Source organism: Scatophagus argus, chromosome 3 (genome assembly GCF_020382885.2).
Source record: "Scatophagus argus isolate fScaArg1 chromosome 3, fScaArg1.pri, whole genome shotgun sequence".
NCBI lineage: Eukaryota > Metazoa > Chordata > Actinopteri > Scatophagidae > Scatophagus > Scatophagus argus.
In genome coordinates, this window is record NC_058495.1 from 20,222,927 (window position 1) to 20,244,528 (window position 21,602).

The window sequence follows — 21,602 nt, forward strand, 5'->3', positions numbered from 1 at the left end:
TGCAATAGTCACATTTATACTTACTAAACTCCCATTCTCATGGAAAATTAGTCTGTTATCTTTGTTAAACTTGTTTTAGAGCCTATGTTATCAGATGTGGATGTTTTCTGAGGTTTTTTTATTGCACTGATGAGGAGCAGCAGCCCTAATTTTGCATGATGTGCAATGACAGTTCTATTTAGCATGTTAGCATTGTCATGCTGTTAGTGTGTATTAAAATGCAATTTATTTTCTCAGTTAAGTATTGCTTTTACTTTACACTTCAGTTCATTAATTTTTCCTTTCCGTCACTTTCTCATCATTTTGTGTTGTACAGAACCACAGTTACAATAGACCTCAAGTGGCTAAGTTGTCTGTACATTATCCAGCTCACGTTCCAGCAGACTGTCTGTTGCCTTGTAACGAAGACAAGTTCACCGGGCCAAGAAAGTGTGCTGGGGTGGGGGCTGAGGGAGAGGCAGAGTAAAACAAGAGTCTGAAAGCTCCACAATTAAAGTATCTCTTTGAAATCCCAGGCCAGGCTTGGCTACTTCATTCAAGCCTTCCGCTCCCTAGCGGCCTATTATCTGATCTGGAAGGGAAGTGAAGTTTACACTGCTGATAGCTGCTCTGAATGATGCTGCCTGCGCACAACTCAGGAAGAGTGACTCTGATGACCTCAATGGCCACACCGAGAACACACACATGCACACACCCACAACTGTAGTGACTGCTCCATTGAGAAACGTGGAAAAAGGTCAGTTCAGTGTAGATGGTGGCCTCACGTTGGAGTTAAAGGCAGAGGAGTCCCTTTTTAAAAGCATTCTCATCACCACATGTCGGCACTGACCTGCTGGAGTCAAATGGCCATTCACTGAGAAACTTGAAATAGTTATTCTTAGTTTGAAATGAAGGGTGTCAATAACGACTATCCAGTGACTACGACAACACATTAAAGAGTAAATGGTCCACTTAAAGTTTTAATTGCTGTACATCAAAACTCTGCCTAAGGGCATTTTTTTCCAACTGTTTTCACTTATCTGCGACCCCTGCGTTGTAAAAAATGTTTTATGGAGAGTTCTGGGAAAAGGGACTTATTGTGAATGAAAGGCTGTATTTAAAGGGGTATGTGACCTACAGCTGCTCATGTTGATGTTTTAGATTGTACCCTGTAGGAAATAAGAAGAAAAGCAGCTCCTGTGCAAAGGTTAGCAGATTTGGTAGTTCTTAAAAATGAATGCGTGGGCTGTTCTGAGAACCTCATGGGTGTATAATTCACTTTAACTACTGATTTCAAATGCTAACATTTCAGCGACTCCTAAGATCATACCTAATGAGTTCCATCATACAAGAAAATAAGTACTAATTGGTGCAAAGTGCAGGGTGGCCCAGGGCTGTTTAGTTTCTGATGTTGGTTTTGTGAGCAGCAAAAGTCATGATTATAAGAGTTGGTGTGAAATTTATTGAAATGATGTTCTCTCTGAAAAATCATTCTGACTCTTTGAAACACCACGGGCCTGCACTTGTAATGACCATAATGACAGAGGCGACAGAGTTTTTTTGGCCTGTTTTCACTCAGTAAGAATCCTGTGGGTAAACATCATTCTCTCTTTATATTTCTGGATACCACAGGCATTTCATATGAGGCTTTTGTTTTTGGTATGCACCTGCAAGTCCAACTTAGTCTCCTTAATGGCGGTGTGTTGATTGCACACAACAAGTGAACTGTAAAGTCATGTGCCAGCTGTTAGTGTTTATCACCACATAAGGTCTTGTGGGGCGGGAACCATGCGCAGATGCCTGCAGTGATGTGGCTCTGAACGGAGTGACAACATGGAGGCCAGTTGAGTACAGCTCAGGACAGAGATGCTAGTGATGCTTATGCACTGCACAAAATTCTGCTTTCAAAAGATTTTGGGTAAGAAATCAGTTTCAGTTTCAGGGATATCTCTTCTAGAGATGACTGACACAATTTTCCAGACAATTCTCAAAAGAATATGTATGTATTTTTAGACTATCTCTTGCTTCTCTTCTGCTTCACCTCTTTTTGGTCCCTTCCTGCTACTAACATGGTTAGAGTCGGAGTTATTCGCAGTCTCAGTAAATCATCTCCAAACTCTAAACCCTGTCATCAAACTGGCCTCTATGCCACTTCCTAGACAGGTGTCCAGCCATGTTCAGGCTGCAGAGGCCAACTGAGCTGAATTCTGTTGATCGCGATGATTTCCCTTCGTGATCCGAAATCAAGGCACAATCCTGTCTAACTAAACTAGCACTCAAATAATCAGGATAGTTTTAGCTAGCATTTCATGGGAGGAATTAAGCACAGGTGTAATTAATCACATTAACTAATGGCTGCATTCCATTTGAGTGTGACAGTTGCAGGGCCCAGGAATCATTCATGGACGCTCACTAGACCGGCTTACTGGGGCACTTGAATGGAATAGTCATGAATAGTCAAGTTGCACTTGTGTTTTTCCTGCATTGACAAATCTAATGTCTGCCATAATGAAAAAGGCCTAATAATCTAAGACATAACTCCTATCAGGTAAGTCATATTTCACTTGTGCCTTTTATACTGAATATTATTACTTTGAAATGGCAGCACTGTTACTATGATACGTCCAACATATTTCTATTGTTTCGGTCCTGTTGCTTATTGGCGAATATATAGCAATATGATAGACAATGAGTTAATTCAAATTATTAAAAATCTGTTGGAAAAAAGCTAAGAATAACTTGTGTGTTCTGTTTGTATGTGTGTGCGAATAGAGAGGGGAGGTGTTTGCATGAATGGTGCAGGAGACAGGCTGGATAGCCCTCTCTTTGATCCTCTACTTAACAAAGGCACCTACAAAGGCTTCTATACAGCCTGTTGCATTGTTCTGCCGAGGAGGCTATAGCTCATAAACCCGTCACCATTATCCCTGCACAATACCTTCTTCAGCACGCACTTAAACACTCAAACCACTGCTGTATATGACTACACTGCTTGCCTGTTTGCATTTTGTCACTCGGATCCCATGGACTTTTAAGTATACAGCCTTGCCCAGATTATCTCGTTCGTGGCCCCGGGGCAGGCATTTCCTATATGGGCCCCACCTCACTGTCATGGTCACCAAACTGTCATGCACACTGCGACTGCCCTGCCCACCCCTCTGAAACACTACTACTTGAAACTACTTGAATATGTCAAATGTGCAAATTTACAATTGAATCTTCCCATGAAAAACATGCACTTAATAAAGTAACTTAATCTGGCCCCCGTAAGGTCGCTGGGGGGCCTGAGTGTGGATCCTCGATAGGCTGGTGCTAACTTAAAATTGAATACATCAGCCAGAAGAGACTTGTGAACAACCCAGTCAATGCTGGGTCACTCACACAATCCAAAGTGGACTTATATGAGCACTCTTGTCACTACAGCATATGACGGGAGTGGCTTTATTGGAGCACCAGTGTACCTTGCCTGGCTGATCCCGCCCCTAGCTGGGGAGAAATCTGGTCCACAGACTTGCAGCGGAGCCCATCGCAGTTGACTGTTTGAGCAGCCCACCCCTGTCTGCAGTATGCATGTTCGCCAGGGAATCCGCGAAGCGCTCACGTCCCAGCAGTGTACTTCACCGGCCAGAGACCATCTACTCAAGAGTCGAGGATAATAAAATTGGATGTGGCAGGCGGACCGGAGGCGGAAAGCCGGGAGTGACCAGAGGAATACAGTATTACTACAGGACTACAGGCTGCCGCTCTCCTCTGAACGTGGACAATCATGCATGTGCTCTTCTGGGGCTTGGGGTTACTACTATTCCCTGATTTTTTGAATGTAGTCGCATCTACGGGGACATTTCTTTTCAATTCAAACACAGGTAAAGTATGCTGCTCTGACAGCCTCCCATTTTTAACTTGTGGGGTTATTTTCTGAAACGGAGGGCTGAGAATGAATGAGTTTTGAATTCAGCCAAGCACATGAGTTGCAGCGCTTTCTAGTACCTAAAGTTTACTCACTGACTATCCGTAGCACTGCTGTACAGCAACTGTTTGTTTGGGGTTTTTTTTAAATAGATGTATGTGTAAATCATAACATATCGATTAACCAGTCTGGACTCTTTGATTTGAACTGATGCTATTGGGCTGCAACTTAATCTCTAATTGCTTTCTTATTCTTCATTCTTTATTCCCCAGTAAAAGAGGAGATCGACGCTTATGAGATTGTTACACCGGTGCGAGTGAATGAAGCGGGTGAAAAGTTTCCAACCAGTGTGCACTTCAAGAGGAAAAGACGAAGTTTAGACGAGAGCATCGGCAACAGTACGGATCACTGGGCCTCGCCAGATATCCACTACAGGATTTCTGCTTTCGGACAGAATTATCACCTCAACCTCACGCTGGATTCGGGATTTATCGCACCTCTTTACACTGTGACAGTACTTGGAGTACCGCGAGGAGATAACATAACGGATTTTGCAACAGATGGGGAGGTAGAGGAGGAGGAGGAGGAGGACACGGAGTTAAGGCACTGCTTTTATAAGGGACATGTAAATGCACAAGCAGAACATGCCGCGGTCATCAGTTTGTGCTCAGGACTGGTGAGTTTTTACGCACGCTTAGACTCACTGTTTATGTGATGATTTTACGGCTGGCTTTTTTACTTTTCTACCATAGGAATTTAAGGGCCATCATTGCTTATACAAGAAGATGAAATGCTGCCTCATTATTGCCTCCAATAATTTCAATTTTGAACTTTTCAATTAAGAATTTGCGCACAACCTGTTTTTTTTGTATTGATCTTGCACGTAACCGACTTAATCATACATTACTGCACTTTTAAGCGTGTTTGTAGTTGGAAAGGAATAAAAAAAAGACTGCTCATTTCCCTGGAAAAAGAAAAAAATATCAATAATTTGGTCCCAATTAAGAGATGCTGGAGGTGAGTTTTGACTACATGACTTGTTGAAGTTTTGATGTGTAGTATGATCCTTTCGTTGCGGGCTTCCAGGGACTAAATTACTGTCAAAATCTAGCAGTGCTCTGACTTGCGACAGTCCATAACCCCTCGTCAAGTTCATTGAACACTATACTTACTCTTCCATGCCCCTCTCTCTGCTCTCCCGATTGTGGGTGACGTCTTACGCACGCTAGTGCAGCGGGAGTACGGGTGCTACTGACGTCATCACAAACTGGTCTCACTCCCAGGCTTGCTGAAGCATGTGTTTTGAAGCGGCGCAAAAGCACTCGGATTTTGCACATAAGGACCACAGTTAGTAGACAGATCTGACTAAGGGGTCAGTTTATTCCCAAAAGATATAAATTTAACGAAAAATGCTCCGTGAGCTTTAGGGAGTTGAGCTGACATTTATGGAGCATAACTTATTATTTATTCAAAACCTCTGAGGGCACATTTTTTCTAAAACAGGCAATACTGCTAGTGACTGCAATTTCATTTTATTTCTGTGCATCGGGAAATAAAGTGACACTTGTTTTCTAGCTGGGAAACTTGCTGAAGAGTAGTCCCCCCTCCTTGCAAAATTTTACACAGGAGTTTTATTTTTTTCTAACTGTAATTTTTTGTCTTGTCATCATGTATATGACTTTTCATAAAGTCAAGTAAAGTAAAGAAAGTTTTCCAAATTCATATAAGCCACCCCAACCCTATGACTGTTCTCTACAGCCAAAGAGTAAGTGAAATGTGCTTAGGCTGGCATGCACCTTATCGGGAACATCATAGACCTCCAACTCAGACCTCACTAACCAAGTGAAGTACATAGCACATGGGTTTCGGCACTCCTGCCAAGATCATACAGTCTCACTGTACTGATAGGCATCACGGATCTCACTGTTATCCTTTCACTCCTGCCTTGGGACTTTTCTTACATGCATGCAAATTCTCTTATTTCACCCTTTTATGAAAGCCCTCAGGTCCCAACATTGTTTATTTTCTCTAATGAATAGTAAATGAGCCACAGTCCACTTTTGCATGCTATAAATATTTAAGTCAAACATACATTGCATTAGAGTGGTATGGATGGATGCCAAACTGCTATGCATTTTTTCTGCTATCCAGCTTGGCACTTTCAGGTCTCCAGAAGGGGAGTATTTTGTGGAACCGCTACACAGCTATCAAGGAGAACAGTATGAAGAGGAACACACGAAACCTCATGTTGTATACAGGAAGAGTGCACCCAAAAAACACGCATCTGGGGAGAACTCCGCTTGTGACACTTCAGGTATGGTGCATTATTTGATATGTAAGCATGTATGCAATTTACACATAGGAGGTGTCGCAGATACACACACAACGACACAGTTGTATGTAGATGCAGCCTTAGTGCCTCTGCACATATGCTTGCAACTACAAACTTGCACAACTACTGTACATGCAGACACAGTTGATTCAGACCTCCCGTTGACTTGGATATCTGCTCCAATCAGCTCTTACACAGTCTGCTCTTTCTCCTTAACTAGCACAATGCTGCCTGTAAAAAAACAGTGTTACAAACAGTGTATGCGGCTGGTTCATGTGCTTGCAAATGTTTTCACACCATGAACCACCTGCATACATTATGTGACCTTTAAATTGGTTTCCACAAACCTAAGCAGGTGTAAACACTGCATTACCACCAAAGTCTTTGCTATCAGGTCTAACAGGAACCGATTGTGTAATCATAACTGAGCTTACTGAGCTATTACAGTAACTGTAGCATGATATTGCAGAATAATATGAAGCTTATCTGGTTAAAACAAGCAAATGTGTCTGAGTTGTGTGTGTCTGGATATTGTGACAGATTTTAAAAAACAAAAATTAAAACAAAGAAAATGACTCTGCAGAACTGGATTTTTTTGTTGCGCAATCACAGAATAACTATATATAACTCATAGTAATAACTCATTATAAAATATATAATGAAAATATAAAATATCAGTATAAGATATTACATAAATTTAAGAGACCTCTGATGCCATGCATCACGCAACCAAAGTTCCCAGAGTGTCGATATGTGATGACATGGAATGAGGCTCAACAAACAACAGTTTTTCTCTTTTAATACAGTACAGAGCATTTGTTTTTGTTCCCTACAAGCCATAATACCATAATGTACATTAACTCTAATGTATTAGGTGATAGCAGGTACTGAGGGTGTGCGTGTCGCCCTGACAAACTCGTCATCCAGCAAAGATCTAGTTAGTTGCCTCCAGTGTCTTCTTTTTCCCTGTCTTCTCTTCATTGATGGAATAGACTCCCCCTCCAATCAGCAGTCAACAAGGACGAAGAGAGATTAACTACGCTAGTCTATTACACTGTGACTTGCCGCTGTAAACAAGTTGAGAACAGCTGTCTCCTCCAGAGCTTCACAGCCCTCAGCAGCTGAGCAGCAGCTCTGTCCCTCTGCTCCGCTCGGTCCTTCCCACGTAATGCTCTGCAAAGTCCCCAAAACATGTGGCTTTTTCCACTTTTTTGCTCAAGTGGAATATTTTTCAACTCGGTTAAATATGCTTTGCATTGACATATATGTGTATATATGTGTGTGTGTATATACACACATACCCATACATAAGGACTCACATATCATGTCTTTGCCTGCACAGTGCCTACGGGTGCAGCACAGTAGTGAGTGAGCTTTCCTACTCTCACACAGGAAAAAATCATTTGGAAGTTCACCCATCTCAGTTTACTGGCTGAACTTCCTGTTGACTCTTACACTTCCTCTGCCTCTTTGATAAGAGAGCTGGGTAGACCCACTGCCATGAGCACACAGTGTAAATTCTATTATAGCAAAGTCATGCCAACTTGAAACTGTCAAATAATCAAACATATGAAAATAAATGTGGAAATGTGTTCTCTTTGTCTGCTGGACATCTCTCTGTAGATGTTTGGTTTAACTGTGTATGTAAACATTTGTGTGTGCTCTCATTCTTTGCATTTTGTGTGAGTGTGTGTATGTTTCTCTTTTGGCTTATTCTGTAATACTGTATGTGAGTGTCAACGTGAAGTTGACTCAGAGCCCTTTTGGCCAAAAGGATTATCTCTGTATAAAGTTCCATTGTTAAGTTGCAGGTTTTAAAGAAAAGTAATTCTTATTTTTTTTTATCCAAGTCATGAATCATGCAAACTAATGTGTGATCTACTAATGTGCTGTAGTGAGGCTCACTCTTATTGCGGTGGGGATGCATTGCTGGTGGTCCAGAGATTTTGATCTGCACATGATGAGAAAACAAAAAAAAGACGGTCATTCAGCAGTTTTGTCTGCGTGTCACAATTAAAACCAGACTTAATTCCTCTCAGTGTTGAGAAGCTGTTTGACTGCCGTCTTTTGGTGTGTCCACCTCAGTTTGTTCTCTATTTTTTTATGGCTTGGTGCCAGGTTTACCTAGCCTGAACTCTTTGCCCTCCTCACTCCCCTCTTCTGAGAGAAGAGGGAGAGAGAAATTAAAGGCATTCCAGGCACTGTTCATTTGTGAACCCACTCATTGAGCAACAATAAACAAAAAAGTAAGAGGCAGCAACATTTTTTAACAATGCCCACTTGTTTATGTTTCTCTACCTTTCAAGACACAAACCGCAACTTTGGCTTGGTTGTAAACGTACTGTCCTGACAAACGTCAATTAATTTATTCTTTGCCTGAATGTATGCCCCATCATCCGTCCATCGTTGTGTATTTATACATGCACCATTTCTGACTTTTCTCTCTCTAGGACACAAACACAGACATAAGAGACACAAGCCTAAGAGAAGACCCGTGACTGGGGTGACCACCGTGTCCAATGCAGACCCTGTGGCCAGAACTGGTATATTCAAAGACTTGGAGTCGCTGAGTGCCAGCCTGGCCAGCGATGCCTTGCTCAGATCAGAGAGCGTCAGTGCCAGCACGAGAGCATCAAATGATAGCAGCGGTGACTCAGGACCTCACAGGAGATCAAAGCGCTTCCTTTCCTACCCGCGCTTTGTTGAAGTCATGCTGGTGGCCGACAGTAAAATGGTGGAGCATCATGGCAGCAACCTACAGCACTACATACTCACATTAATGTCAATAGTAAGTCCTGTTCTGTCTAAAGACTTAATCGCTGCTAGTAGCAAATGGTTGTTGGCTGGCTGGGAGATCGAGATGTTTTTTTGTGTCTGTATTTTGCGTACATACGTGGACAGAAAGCAGCTACACGTGCGTATTTGAGCACTAAATGTATGTACCTGTTCTGCTGTGCTGTTCGTGCTTCAAGTTGGTCGGCCAACCTTTGGAGGAGGACTGTGGGAGGGAAAAGGGCAGCCTAGGGCAGGGGTAAACACTACTTTCAAACGGCCAGGGGGAAGAGAGGGCAGCTTGAGGTAGAGCCTGCCTGACAGCTTTGATGAATGTTAAAAATAAGCTCAGGTATGTCACATAGACCACATACTCTTGGCCACTTCAAATACCAGCTTCTGGAGGCGCCAGGGGCCGACAGTCCTCAGGGGGAGGCTTAGATGACCTATATTCTGATCTTGGCAAAGGCTGCCTTCTCCACGGGTGATCAGGCCATTATCAACTTGATCTTCCAATCAACCAAATTCCCTGGTACTTCCCTGAAACCTCAGAAAGGTGATCCAATGATAAGTTACCAGTTAATGTAATGTGTCACATTTCTGCTGCGTTAAGTGAATGAAACCACTTCAACACGTTGATTCCAGTATTAACACTAGCCTTTATTTCACAGTGTTTTCATTTTGAGGTTTGAGTTCGTGTTTTCTTTCCTTCATTTAGGTATCTTCTATCTACAAGGACCCCAGTATTGGCAACCTGATTAACATTGTGATTGTAAAGTTAGTCATAATAAACAATGAGCAGGTAAGAGCTGCTAAATTTGTTTTCATTTCCATACCTTTTGTGCACACGCTTACCAGTGAGATCATATCTTTGATATTGTATATTCATATCTCTTTGTGTGTTTCTCAGGATGGTCCAGTCATTTCTTTTAATGCACAGACCACTTTAAAGAACTTCTGTATTTGGCAGCAGAGCCAGAACATCCTGGATGATAACCACCATTCCCATCATGACACTGCCATCCTAATCACCAGGTGCAAGAGAAATGTCAAGTTATCAAGCTGCATAGAGTATTTTGAAGAGGATTTTGTACCAAATGCCACGAGCCATGTAATGTTATACTTGCTCGATTCCATCAAAGGCATTGATCAAACAGGTTCCAGATGCCTGATGACTGGAACTACTGAAAATTAACCTAAACAAGGAGGATCCCCTGAAGGTTGGGGAAGTGTGTTTCTTTTGTACAGTTCCATTAACCGTGACCCATTATGTGTCTCCTCACCACAGGCAGGACATCTGCAGAGCAAGGGATAAATGTGACACCTTAGGTGAGTGGATTTGTTTTTAAACAGACGTACTAACTTGTACTGTATTTCACTCATGTTAATGATGGTATGATCACGATGATGCTACGACTTGTAAACTGAACTGAGCCTGGTTTTTTTTGTCTTTAAGGACTTGCAGAGTTGGGTACAGTGTGTGATCCATACAGGAGCTGCAGCATCAGCGAGGACAATGGACTCAGCACTGCATTCACCATCGCCCATGAACTTGGCCATGTGTAAGCACAGCATGTTTACACTGATTGTTTACTTCAACTACTGTCATCACTCCTAACAAGCGAAGCTTTTGGCTCCAATGAGACATCGGCGCAACCTTAGAAGTCTTTCTAGGAATCCATACATGCTTTACCAGCAGATGGGGATGAAAATTTCTAGCATATTTGGACAATACAACATCACTACATTACTTTTCATTTTCCGAGTATTTTCTGGTGCTGGGGTGTGTTTTTGATTTCAGTGGAGACTGCTACCGGCTGTAACGACCCCCATCACTTCTAACAAATGCTCTGTTTAACCACTAAACAAAAGGTGGGATTGTTCAATTCCATGTTTATCCGCATCAGGTGGTGACAACATGCTTGATGCCTGCTTAAGCCCATAGCTCAGTGTTATATGGTACCTGTCAGGTGGGGAGCTGACCAGTTCAGGGAAGGCCTCTGAGTCCTCTGACTTTTAATGTAATCTTATATTCTGCTAGATTTTTCCAAGCTCCTCAGTGGCAGGAAACATAAAGACACTACATTATTTTCAACTGTAACATCAGATAGGTTTCCCAAAGTCAATACTGCAGCGACAGGGAAAACATCGAATGAATGTTCAGATTTGAAACATGTGGCCAAACATGTGGCTCAACAAATGAAATGCACAGCAACTATTTTTCAATTGGAGTCCATGCTGGATTAGAAACAATGACATATTAAAGCTTTGAAGTCCCGGCCAGAACCAACATAAAGCGTTTTTCACCGTAGAACTGGCTTTTGTTACATTTCTCTCAGCCAAACAGCGGGCTCACACAGCTATGCATCTGATGACATACACAACAACCAACAGAATTATTCCGAGAATAGGAAAGGAAAAATATCAATCCTTCACATTTCTCTTGTTAATGACACACATTTTTATGATGCCTTAACCTAACTTCTGTTTTCTCTGTTAGGTTCAACATGCCTCATGACGACAGTAACAAGTGTAAAGAGGATGGAGTTAAGATTCAGCAGCATGTGATGGCTCCCACACTTAATTACAACACAAACCCTTGGATGTGGTCCAAGTGTAGCAGGAAGTACATCACAGAGTTCCTCGAGTATGTTGCACTGGTTTCTTGATGTTTTTCTATTGTTAAGGAGAAATATTCCGAACTCAAAACAGCCTGCAGTGACATAGGATATGCAGCTCAGTAATGTCAGGGAAAAAGAGTTGCACGTTTTTATTTTACAGCTCTGGAATATTATTTAAAGATGATGTACTTATAAAAAATATACCAAAAGATTTCCTAAAACACACACTCACGTGTGTGTAATGTAGCTATACTGTATAAACATGCCGTAAAAAGCTTTTACCACTTTTGGCAGCAACTGCAACATTTTTAGGCTAAATGCAAATAAACTGTCATCATTTCTCAGGACCATTGCGGCCTGTAGTCTCTTCTCATGCAAATGCTCCTCAGTTCACAGAGAAAGACCAGGGAAGGGCTACTGTAGGACAAAGTAAATGGGATAGTGTCTGGCAACTATCCAAAACCCCTTTTTCCATGCATCCAGCTCTCCAAAGTTCTCCCTTCACCCCCCAAATCCTGAGGTCACTAGCACTTACTCTATATAGCTGACGAAATATAAACAGAAATCTGTCAAGACAGACACTGAGCAGTGTGTGTGTACAACAGAGGTTCTATATATGTATGGAAAAATGACCTCTCCGGCAGTACTGAGTGTGTTTTCTGTCTGTTTGTGTCTCTTGTTTTTCCGTTTTTTTCTTTAAGTCATTTTATTTTTATTTCTTAATAGCACGGGATATGGTGAATGCTTGCTTGACGAGCCTGTTTCTAGGCCATACAGTCTCTCGCAGCAGCTGCCTGGACGGATATACAATGTCAATAAACAGTGTGAATTGATATTTGGACCAGGAACGCAGGTGTGCCCTTATATGGTAAGTGGAGTCAACGTGAGAGTCTAAACTGTCATGTCGCATATGTAGGTCTCTCAGGGTCTCGCTTGTGTTACGAGCAGAGGTTCCCAGCTGAAGTTTAGGCCTTTAAAGTCACATAGTGATGATGAGTATGTTAGGATATCTCTAAACCTATAAATTTAGTTGTTTAAACTTCTTAAAAATGAAAATGAGGAAAGGTAGAATCCTCACATCAAACCATCTAGCTACTGTATATTTCAGACAGAAAGCCTGTAGAAACACAGAAACACAAATGATACAGCAGACATATTGTATGGAGTCACATACTGTTTTATAATGTGTGGTAAATTGGATCTCTGCCTGTGGGTGTCCATATGCTAACAGAGTTGTCTCCAGTGAAGTTATTTGATATATTTTTAAGTGATGTTATATTTTGTTTCGGTTGTCCAACCTTTTTTCTGTCATCTCAGACTCAGCTCTGCGTGTTTGTATGTGCATTTTTCAGACCCAGTGTCGGAGGCTATGGTGCACCAGTCCCGAGGGGGCCCAGCGGGGCTGTAGGACCCAGCACATGCCGTGGGCAGATGGCACTGACTGCTCCCCTGGAAAGGTAAGTGTCATGCAGAAATGAAGATAAATGCTCAGAGCGAGGTGCTGTCGGAGGAGCACCAGAGAGTCAAAAGTAAAGGGATAAGACTTTTCCTTTTACATTAACCAAAAGTGTCAGGAGCAAGAAGTACGAAATTGAAGTGCATTTTCTTAATGCAAAAAATATGAGATTAACGTGTGAAGTTTTTTTTTTAATACTCCATAGGATTGCCACATTTTCATTACATGAGGGTTTAATGCTCATATGGGTTTGTAATGATCTGAAAATCCTCACCGTAGTTCCTTGTTCTGATCTCACAACTTTTCCAGTGACTCATGACTGTGAAATTGTTCACAGGCGTTTTTAATCCAGAAAAATGACAAAAGAAAACAAGTTTTCAAACACTTGTCCAGAGTCAACTCACCATTGAAACGTATATAAACTTCAGTAACTGAACATGGCTGCCATGTAAGTAGGTGGCGTGAAGTTGTCAACGATGGAGGCTTATACACAACTGTCTTCGTTTAGCTTTTAATTAGGACTTTCTCGCTAAGCCCTCGTTTCCTGCCACTAAGACTGAAAGAACATGAAAGCCACATAATTCCAAAGACGCACAGATACACACACATGTTGAAACCTTTTCATGTTTACACCAACCTCTCCTCCCATGCCATGCCAGTGTGCACCACACTAAACCAGAGTTTCTTCATTGAACAGTGTAAGATTATCCTCTCGTTATGAGCTGAGATAAATTTATTGTCTCTGTGCGTGACTTTTTCCTTGTCTTCTGTCCAGCCAGACCCAGGTCTTTTTTGGTCCCTCTTTTTTCCGTTTGCTTCAGCGTATAATTTTTCCCAGATTAACATCAAAGTGCGAGAGAGCAGATAGATGTGTTGCCAGTTCCGTGGATAGGATTTCATCTGTTCACTCTGTCTGTTCCTTTACCCTTATTTTTCTTTCCCTCACTCACTTCGTTCTCTCCATCTGCTCCCATTCTCGCTCTCTTCATTCATCTGACTTCTGTCTTTTCTGTTTCTCTCTCATTGCAGCACTGCAAACACGGGCTGTGTATAGCCAAAGAGCATGATGCCACACCTGTGGAGGGGGCATGGGGAGTTTGGAGTCCTTTTGGTACCTGTTCCAGGACATGCGGCGGGGGCATCAAGATCGCGGTGCGCGAATGCAACCGACCCGTGTGAGCAGTCTCTCTCTTTGTAGTCATGCATGCTTAGTGGACCTTGTCTCCATCTTAGCTGCCAAAGTCACTGTTCCATAGATGAAGCCTCCTCAAGGGAATTCTTTCCATAACTACTGTTCATCAAGACAGGCGGCCTGATGGCAGATCTCACAGGGTTCTTTCGTGGCGTTTAAAGAAAAGTGTTGTCAGCGTTGTCTTTCATCCTGGTTTAAGACACAGATATAAAATTTAATGGGTCATGAATTGAATGAGTTTGAAACTGAATACTTTGCCAGTGACATACTGTTAGTGTTTGATTGTGGATAGATGATTAAATAGATGATAGATAGACCATTAAATTGGTCCATTCACTTCCTCAATCTTGCTTCCAGGCCCAGGAATGGAGGAATGTATTGTGTGGGTCGCCGAATGAAGTTTCGTTCCTGTAACTCTGAGCCCTGCTCCAAGCAGAAGAAAGACTTCAGGGAGGAACAGTGTGCGGCTTTCGATGGCAGGCACTTCAACATCAACGGTCTACCTCCTAATGTTCGCTGGGTGCCCAAATACAGCGGAAGTGAGAATCCTTTTTTTACTCGCTGGCTTCCCGCTTGCTTTTGTCAACCCTGTTTCACTTGACACAATACAAACTTGACATTGACATCCATTGCTATTAAGATTTTGTCTCTGTCCTCCCTTCTCTGTTAGTCCTGATGAAGGACAGATGTAAGCTGTTCTGCAGGGTGGCAGGCAGCACGGCCTACTATCAGCTCAGGGACAGGGTCATTGATGGCACGCCGTGCGGACCCGATACCAACGATATCTGTGTCCAGGGCCTGTGCAGGGTGAGGTTCCTAACTCTTACTAAGCTAACAACACTCAGCTGTGTAGTTCAAATTCATGAGTTCGGCTAATTCAGCTATAATGACTAATAGCTTCCATTGGTGGAGCAGATATAATCATTTCTATATGTTTACCACAAATATTTTTAAAAAGTGTTTAAATCTTTTGCCAAACCAGACTGTGTTTATAGCTTCAAACCTGTGACAGATGGAGTTTTAGTTTGAAAGCCTGATTACTAACATCCCATACACATCAATATTCTTCTTGAAAGAAACAGTGGGTTGCTGTGTGTACACTCGAAAACCACACACAGCGTTTTTGTTAGGTTGTGGTCCAGTAAGTTGCCTTCCTGGCCATGTTAAGTGGATTTCAATCCATGCTGTGGTAATAAAGCTAAGCTCTTCATCCGTTATAGAAAATCAAAAAAAGGCTCTTGTAACAACCGATTACAAGCAGAACAGTTCAAGTTATTTCCTGCATGTGTTTTTTTAAGGAAATGTATTTCAGATGGTTGTCAGGAATATGGCTACAACTCCATAAGTTCTATCCAACTATTTTAAGGGTCACTGGGTTTTATTATTTCTTTCATGATCAGTATTTCATCAAGAAATAAACAAGTAAAAGCCAAGTAGAAGACATGTTAATATAAGTTGTTTCCAAGTAACTGTAATTAAAGATTGTTGGCTGAATCCTCTTATTTCATTTAGAAAAGTCAGTCTGACTTTTCAGTTTTTACTCTTTTTTTTTTATTTACCAGTGCATTTTTCATACTGTCACATTCTTATATGCACATTATTCCTCCTCCAAACTCTCTTCTCTCTTGTTTTTGGAACTTCCCTTCTGCCTTCCCTCTTTTTGTCCCTTTCCTATCACTTCTGTTTGTATTACCCATGCCATGTACATTTTTTATATTTTATTTATCCCTCTGTTCTGCCTCCTTTCTGAGCAGCAAGCAGGCTGTGACCATGTCTTGAACTCTAAAGCCAGGAGGGATAAGTGCGGCGTGTGTGGAGGCGACAACTCCTCCTGCAAAACTGTGGCAGGAACCTTCAACATCGTCCGCTATGGTGAGCTGCAGCCTCTTTTATTACACTGTCATTTACTTTCAGCAAGTATAAACTACAGCAGCTCCTGTTATATTGCGTGAACGCGTGTTTACATGTGCTTACTTCAGAATAAAGAGCACAGAGAGAGAAGCTCATTTGTTAGTGTACGCACAGAGCTCAATATACTAATGTTCTAAACCCATTACAGGCTATAATGAAGTAGTTCGAATACCCAGTGGTGCTACAAATATAGATGTGCGTCAACACAGCTACTCAGGGAAACCGGAGGATGACAACTACCTCGGTAAGACATCCAACAGTTTATGTTTGCAACAATTTCTGAAGCAATGTGTTGTTGAGAGCGTCTACTCTGGCCTGCACATTTTGTCTCTGCCTGTTTGTCTGTGTGACTGACGCCGTTCAGCTTTTAGTGTACAGTCATTTACTTTAAACCTAAGGCGTTGGCATACAGTGTGCATGCTAACATGTTAATGAGCCAGAACTGGGCCTGTGGGTGCCATTCCATCAAGGTCAGTTGGTTAATAAGCATTTGTATCTCTTGGGTGTGTGTGTGTGTGTGTGTGTTTTCTGTACCATATGCCTGTCTGTCACTGGGGATATGTCTGCTTTGTCAGCTATTAGTGTACATGTCTTGTTGGCACGAGCATGCTTACTTGAGCTCAGATAGTCCTCGGGCTACAATTCCATCAAGGTCGTCAAGTGTGTTTCTGCATGTATAGTCTGTATATGTCTGCATATTCCTGCTGTTATTCCTTTATTCTCCACGCGTGTGTGTTTTATGCCACCTTGTCAACTTCTGAACGCATTTTTTTTTTCAGTTGTCACCCTTTATGTTAGTATATATGTGTGTTTATTTATGTGTATTGGTGTATTGAGTGATTAGGGGCCCAAAGTGGAGACGATTTTGCCAGAATGAGGGCCGCTCTCCACAGTCATATTAGTGTAACGTGTGAAATGGCGAGGAAAGTAAAGGCAGGAAATTAGCTCCATAATCGCATTAGAGTGAATGAGTGCAGCAGACTGGCGGTTGAACAGAACAGGACGCCCCTGGATGGGACTTCTCCAGGAACAGAGGATTATTTTACCCCAATAAGGCTTTACTGCTGCCTGCTGCCTGTGCCTTACTGTAAATGAAAACATTAGCCAGAATGTTGCAAAAACAAGTTTTTTTTTCTTTGCCCATAATTTTCACAAAATTTCACATTTCTCCAGTTGTTGTCCCCCAGTTATGCCAAGATAGTTTGATGTTACATCATGTACCACTCAGTCTGGCTCTCTGTGTCAGTGGGCTCAAGCTCAGTGAGTGAATGAATGTTGTTTTCTGTCTCCCTGCAGCCATATCAAACAGCCGTGGAGAGTTCCTGCTTAATGGAGAGTTTGTGGTTAGCATGTTCAAAAGGGAAATAAAAATAGGAAATGCCGTCATCGAGTACAGTGGCTCTGACCATGTCATTGAGAGGATCAACTGCACTGACCGCATTGAGGAGGAGATCATTGTCCAGGTAAACTGTCATTATCATGATGTCATGCAGGAGATGCAAAACTAGACTGGTGCAGTGGCAAGTGCGAAACTAATAAGATAGCTCATGAAGTTTAAAGATAAGTCCTGTAACTTAAAGAAGCATAATTCAAACTTATAAGATGAAATATTTTCAGTGCAAGATCTTAAATTCTATGGGCCTCCAGAGGCGTTTACTTTTTATTCTGGAAGATGTGGACAAACCATTGATGATAAAAAAAAAAGAAAACCCATAAACTTACTGTATTATAAAGAATATCACATTGCTTGCATTTTCCCAGGTGCTGTCTGTGGGGAATCTTTACAACCCAAATGTCAGGTATTCCTTTAACATCCCCATCGAGGACAAACCTCAGCAGTTCTTCTGGGATGCCTATGGGCCCTGGCAGGAGTGCAACCGTCTGTGCCAAGGTGAGGGGGAGACACAAAGGGTTGGCACAGGGAGGTGAGGGGAGTGGTCGATGATAAATGTTGTGGTGAAAGTAAAGGTGAGATGGCACGGAGAGAGGAGTCGTGGGAACCACTAAAGCAGAGGCATAGGCAAAAAGAGGATGGTCTGGCTAAACTTAAAAGGATCATGCTAGACATATAGGGTTGGAACGAATGATGCAGTTAGACATCACAGTATGCTGTGGAAGATTATCCCCTTTGGCATGATTCTGGACTTGTCAGACTTAGTGGACATGCAGAGGCGGATTGCAGGTAAACTTGAAAACCTCTTGCATGTTGTGACTCAAACACTTTTTCTGAGAATTTCTTTGTCTCATATTTTGACACTACTCTCCAAAGAGAGACCAGTGAGTTCACACAGCAGGATAAACAGCTAACATTTAATGTCCATCAGCTTTTGATTTTCTGATTTATAGGGCTTTTCTGGCAGTCTCAGGCACACTGAGCTTTCATAGCACTGTGCTGTAAAACTTGGTAGCATGAGGTACTGATAGAGAATCTAATTCCTGCAGCCACATGCGGTTTAAATCTCTCTCCTACTGCACAGTTGCTGCACTGTGATTCAGGGCGTGGACGTCAGCACAAGAGCCCAGGTGAAACGTACACGTTGCTGCTGGTATTCACTGTTACCTTATGATGGTGTATATGATCTATGAGCAAGATGTTGCGTCGACTCAGACAGATACTTATAGGATCTTACAGAAGCTGAGGTCAATCAGGGGAAGGTACTGGAGTTTCATTCAAGGATGAGATTATGAAACCACAGATTGCAACTCTAGTCATGGATTTTTACATACTGTGTCTTCCGATCAAATATAAGAACATACAAAGGGAGCGAAATGCAGTGTCATTATTCAGAAGCACAACATATCTTCTTTTTTTTTTAATATAGAGCTTTTTGATTTTTCAAATTTACCAACCCACCCAGTCAAGGTAGGTGACCGCCCACATAGAGCCAGTGTCTGCTCCCGGGTTTCTGCCTTCTAAAAGGAAGTTTTTTCTCACTTCTGTGGCCAAATGCCTGCTCGTGAGGGAATGTTGGGTCTCTGTGCTATAAATTAAATTAAAGAGTTTGGTCTAGAACTGCTCTAATTGTAAAGTGTCAAGAGATAACTTTGGCTGTGACTTGGCACAATATAAAGAAATTGAACTGAACTGAGCCTGTCGTCCAAACTTGTGTCATTGTGTCTTCATAGGAGAGCGTAAGCGGAAGATTCTCTGCAGCAGAGAATCAGACAGGGTGGTGGTCTCAGACCAGAGGTGTCACGGTACAGCTAGACCTGCTGTTATCACTGAGCCCTGCAACACTGAATGCGAACTCAGGTTTGTGTTACCAGTTTAGCCAACCATAAGTACCTACAGGAACCGGTCATCAATTTTCTTAATTTTGACAAGGATTTGTTCTGTCACCGTTGATGTAGGTGGCATGTGGCTCGTAAGAGTGAGTGCACAGCCCAGTGCGGCCTGGGATATCGCACCCTGGAAATATACTGTGCCAAAATCAGTCGTACAGATGGCAAGACCCAGAAGGTTGATGACCGCTACTGTAGTGGTCAGCACAAACCTGATGATAAGGAAGGTTGCCATGGGGACTGTAACCCGGGAGGCTGGGAGTACTCACCTTGGTCAGAGGTAAGATTGTTGCGGGATGTATGTTTGATTTGCGTTTGTCTGGGGTTGTATATTTGTGTTTACACTTGCTGACGTTCAAACGTTGGTACTGCAGTGCTCCAAGAGCTGTGGTGGGGGCACTCGCCGTAGAGGGGCAGTGTGTCGAAAGGCAGCCGAGGCTGGCGGTGATGAAAGCAAATGCAGTCAAAGGGACAAGCTGACCGTCCAACCCTGCAATGAATTCCTCTGTCCACAATGGAAGACTGGTGACTGGTCCGAGGTCAGTTGAACTCCAATTGTAATTGTCCAATATTTACTTGCCACATAAAGAGTTCCTTTTAAAGGAGGTGGATAGATTGAGAAGTTGATAGAATATACACCACATTAAAATGTTTTTTCTTTCATTTCCAACTACGCACATAGGAAAAAGGAAGAGAGGAATGATGATTATGTCATTTAAGAGCTTCTGTGAAGCCATACAGTTACATAAAACTTGCATATACACATTTATCTGTGAGGAAGACTTCCCAGTGTTTGTTTAGCTGGGTTTAGTCAGTGTAAAGAGAAACAGACTCCAGTATGAATACTGTAGTTTTAAGCCAGCAGTGATCTGGGTCAAATATAAAATCCCAGTGTTGACTGTGCGTGTCTCAGCTTTTGGAGGGTTACTCCCCTCCTTGCACTATAGTGAGCGTTGGGAAATCAGAGATTGCAGAGCGAGATCGTACTTAACCGCTATACAGTTTACACATTGTAGAGCGAGGTTCTTGCAAAGCTCTGGGCTACATTCCAGGAATATTTCAGATCTCCCATGTGGTGCTGCTAAATACAAACACCTACACTACACTGTATACATATGCACTGTACTCACACATAAATAAACACTCTTGCCCTGTCTTTTGGTCCCTTCCAACCGCTAGCTGTTTTGTAATCTGCATATCCTGCTTTCCACAGCACCAAGTGGTCTTCTGTCATGAACTGGAATTCCAGTAGGCTCAATGGATGGGAGCAACCAGTGCTCATGTAATATGCTATCCATAAACCCTGAAATATTTTCCTTTCAGTGTCTTGTGACATGCGGGAAAGGCTATAAGCACCGTCAGACATGGTGTCAGTTTGGTGAGGACCGTCTAGACGACCGCTTTTGCGGCTCTTCTAAACCTGAGTCGGTGCAGACGTGTCAACAGCAGGAGTGTGCCTCTTGGCAGGTCGGACCCTGGGGACAAGTGAGTGCGAACATTAGTGTGTAGTATGAACTAACACTGTAGTACTGTTATATTAACACCGTAAAAGTGACACAAATGAAAAAATAATAGATGCTAAAGCAGTCATACAACTGAAGGACAGGTAACAAATCCAGGGCATACCTCCTTCATGTGTGATAATAACTTTATATCATTTACGGTATATTCCAGAAGTGAAACAGCGGAATGAGATGAAATATCAGAATCGTATTATGCTCTATCACACACTGATGTTTGATACGAGTCTATGTAACAGAAAACTAAGTGGTGATTCTTAACAAGGTATTTAAGGCTAGTTATTCCAGTATATTGATCAGCTACTTTCATATAAAGTCATACAGAGGTCTGCCCAGTTGATGGGAAACAGCATATAGGCAATCACTGTTGTTTTTCTGATGAATTCTCCCCAGTGTAAACCAAAGGGAGAACACGTGAGCTAAATCCATCATTTAACACTGTCCCCTTTACTCTTTACTGTTTAGACACACAGCACATCCAGCCAAAATAAATACAGCAGAATTATATAGAATTGTGTATACAGTATACAATCTCTGCGTGTTTCTCCATATACAAGCTCAGCCCCGTTTGTGCAGAGAACTGAAAAAATGCGAGATATTTTTGTGCACTGAATCAGAGGATGTGCGCAC

The 21,602-nt window shown here is 42.2% G+C and overlaps 1 protein-coding gene across 2 annotated transcripts in view; it reads left to right on the plus strand.

The window, feature by feature from the left end:
* Nucleotides 1-2,395: 2,395 nt before the first annotated feature.
* adamts9 (ADAM metallopeptidase with thrombospondin type 1 motif, 9) overlaps nt 2,396-21,602 on the plus strand; it is a 45,011-nt gene continuing 25,804 nt past the window's right edge. For both annotated transcript variants that reach the window (XR_006843015.1, XM_046384569.1), the window contains exons 1-23: nt 2,396-2,527; nt 3,403-3,842; nt 4,159-4,562; nt 6,038-6,200; nt 8,669-9,006; nt 9,709-9,792; nt 9,901-10,025; nt 10,279-10,319; nt 10,447-10,552; nt 11,491-11,637; nt 12,338-12,479; nt 12,964-13,068; nt 14,097-14,242; nt 14,617-14,798; nt 14,930-15,066; nt 16,014-16,131; nt 16,319-16,414; nt 17,467-17,633; nt 17,932-18,061; nt 19,297-19,423; nt 19,522-19,732; nt 19,827-19,991; nt 20,776-20,937. Coding sequence is in view for 1 of the 2 variants with exons in the window: in XM_046384569.1 (XP_046240525.1) it covers nt 3,746-3,842; nt 4,159-4,562; nt 6,038-6,200; nt 8,669-9,006; nt 9,709-9,792; nt 9,901-10,025; nt 10,279-10,319; nt 10,447-10,552; nt 11,491-11,637; nt 12,338-12,479; nt 12,964-13,068; nt 14,097-14,242; nt 14,617-14,798; nt 14,930-15,066; nt 16,014-16,131; nt 16,319-16,414; nt 17,467-17,633; nt 17,932-18,061; nt 19,297-19,423; nt 19,522-19,732; nt 19,827-19,991; nt 20,776-20,937 (3,393 nt within the window). In the remaining variant the exon portion in view is untranslated. The remainder of the gene's footprint in view (nt 2,528-3,402; nt 3,843-4,158; nt 4,563-6,037; nt 6,201-8,668; nt 9,007-9,708; nt 9,793-9,900; nt 10,026-10,278; nt 10,320-10,446; nt 10,553-11,490; nt 11,638-12,337; nt 12,480-12,963; nt 13,069-14,096; nt 14,243-14,616; nt 14,799-14,929; nt 15,067-16,013; nt 16,132-16,318; nt 16,415-17,466; nt 17,634-17,931; nt 18,062-19,296; nt 19,424-19,521; nt 19,733-19,826; nt 19,992-20,775; nt 20,938-21,602) is intronic.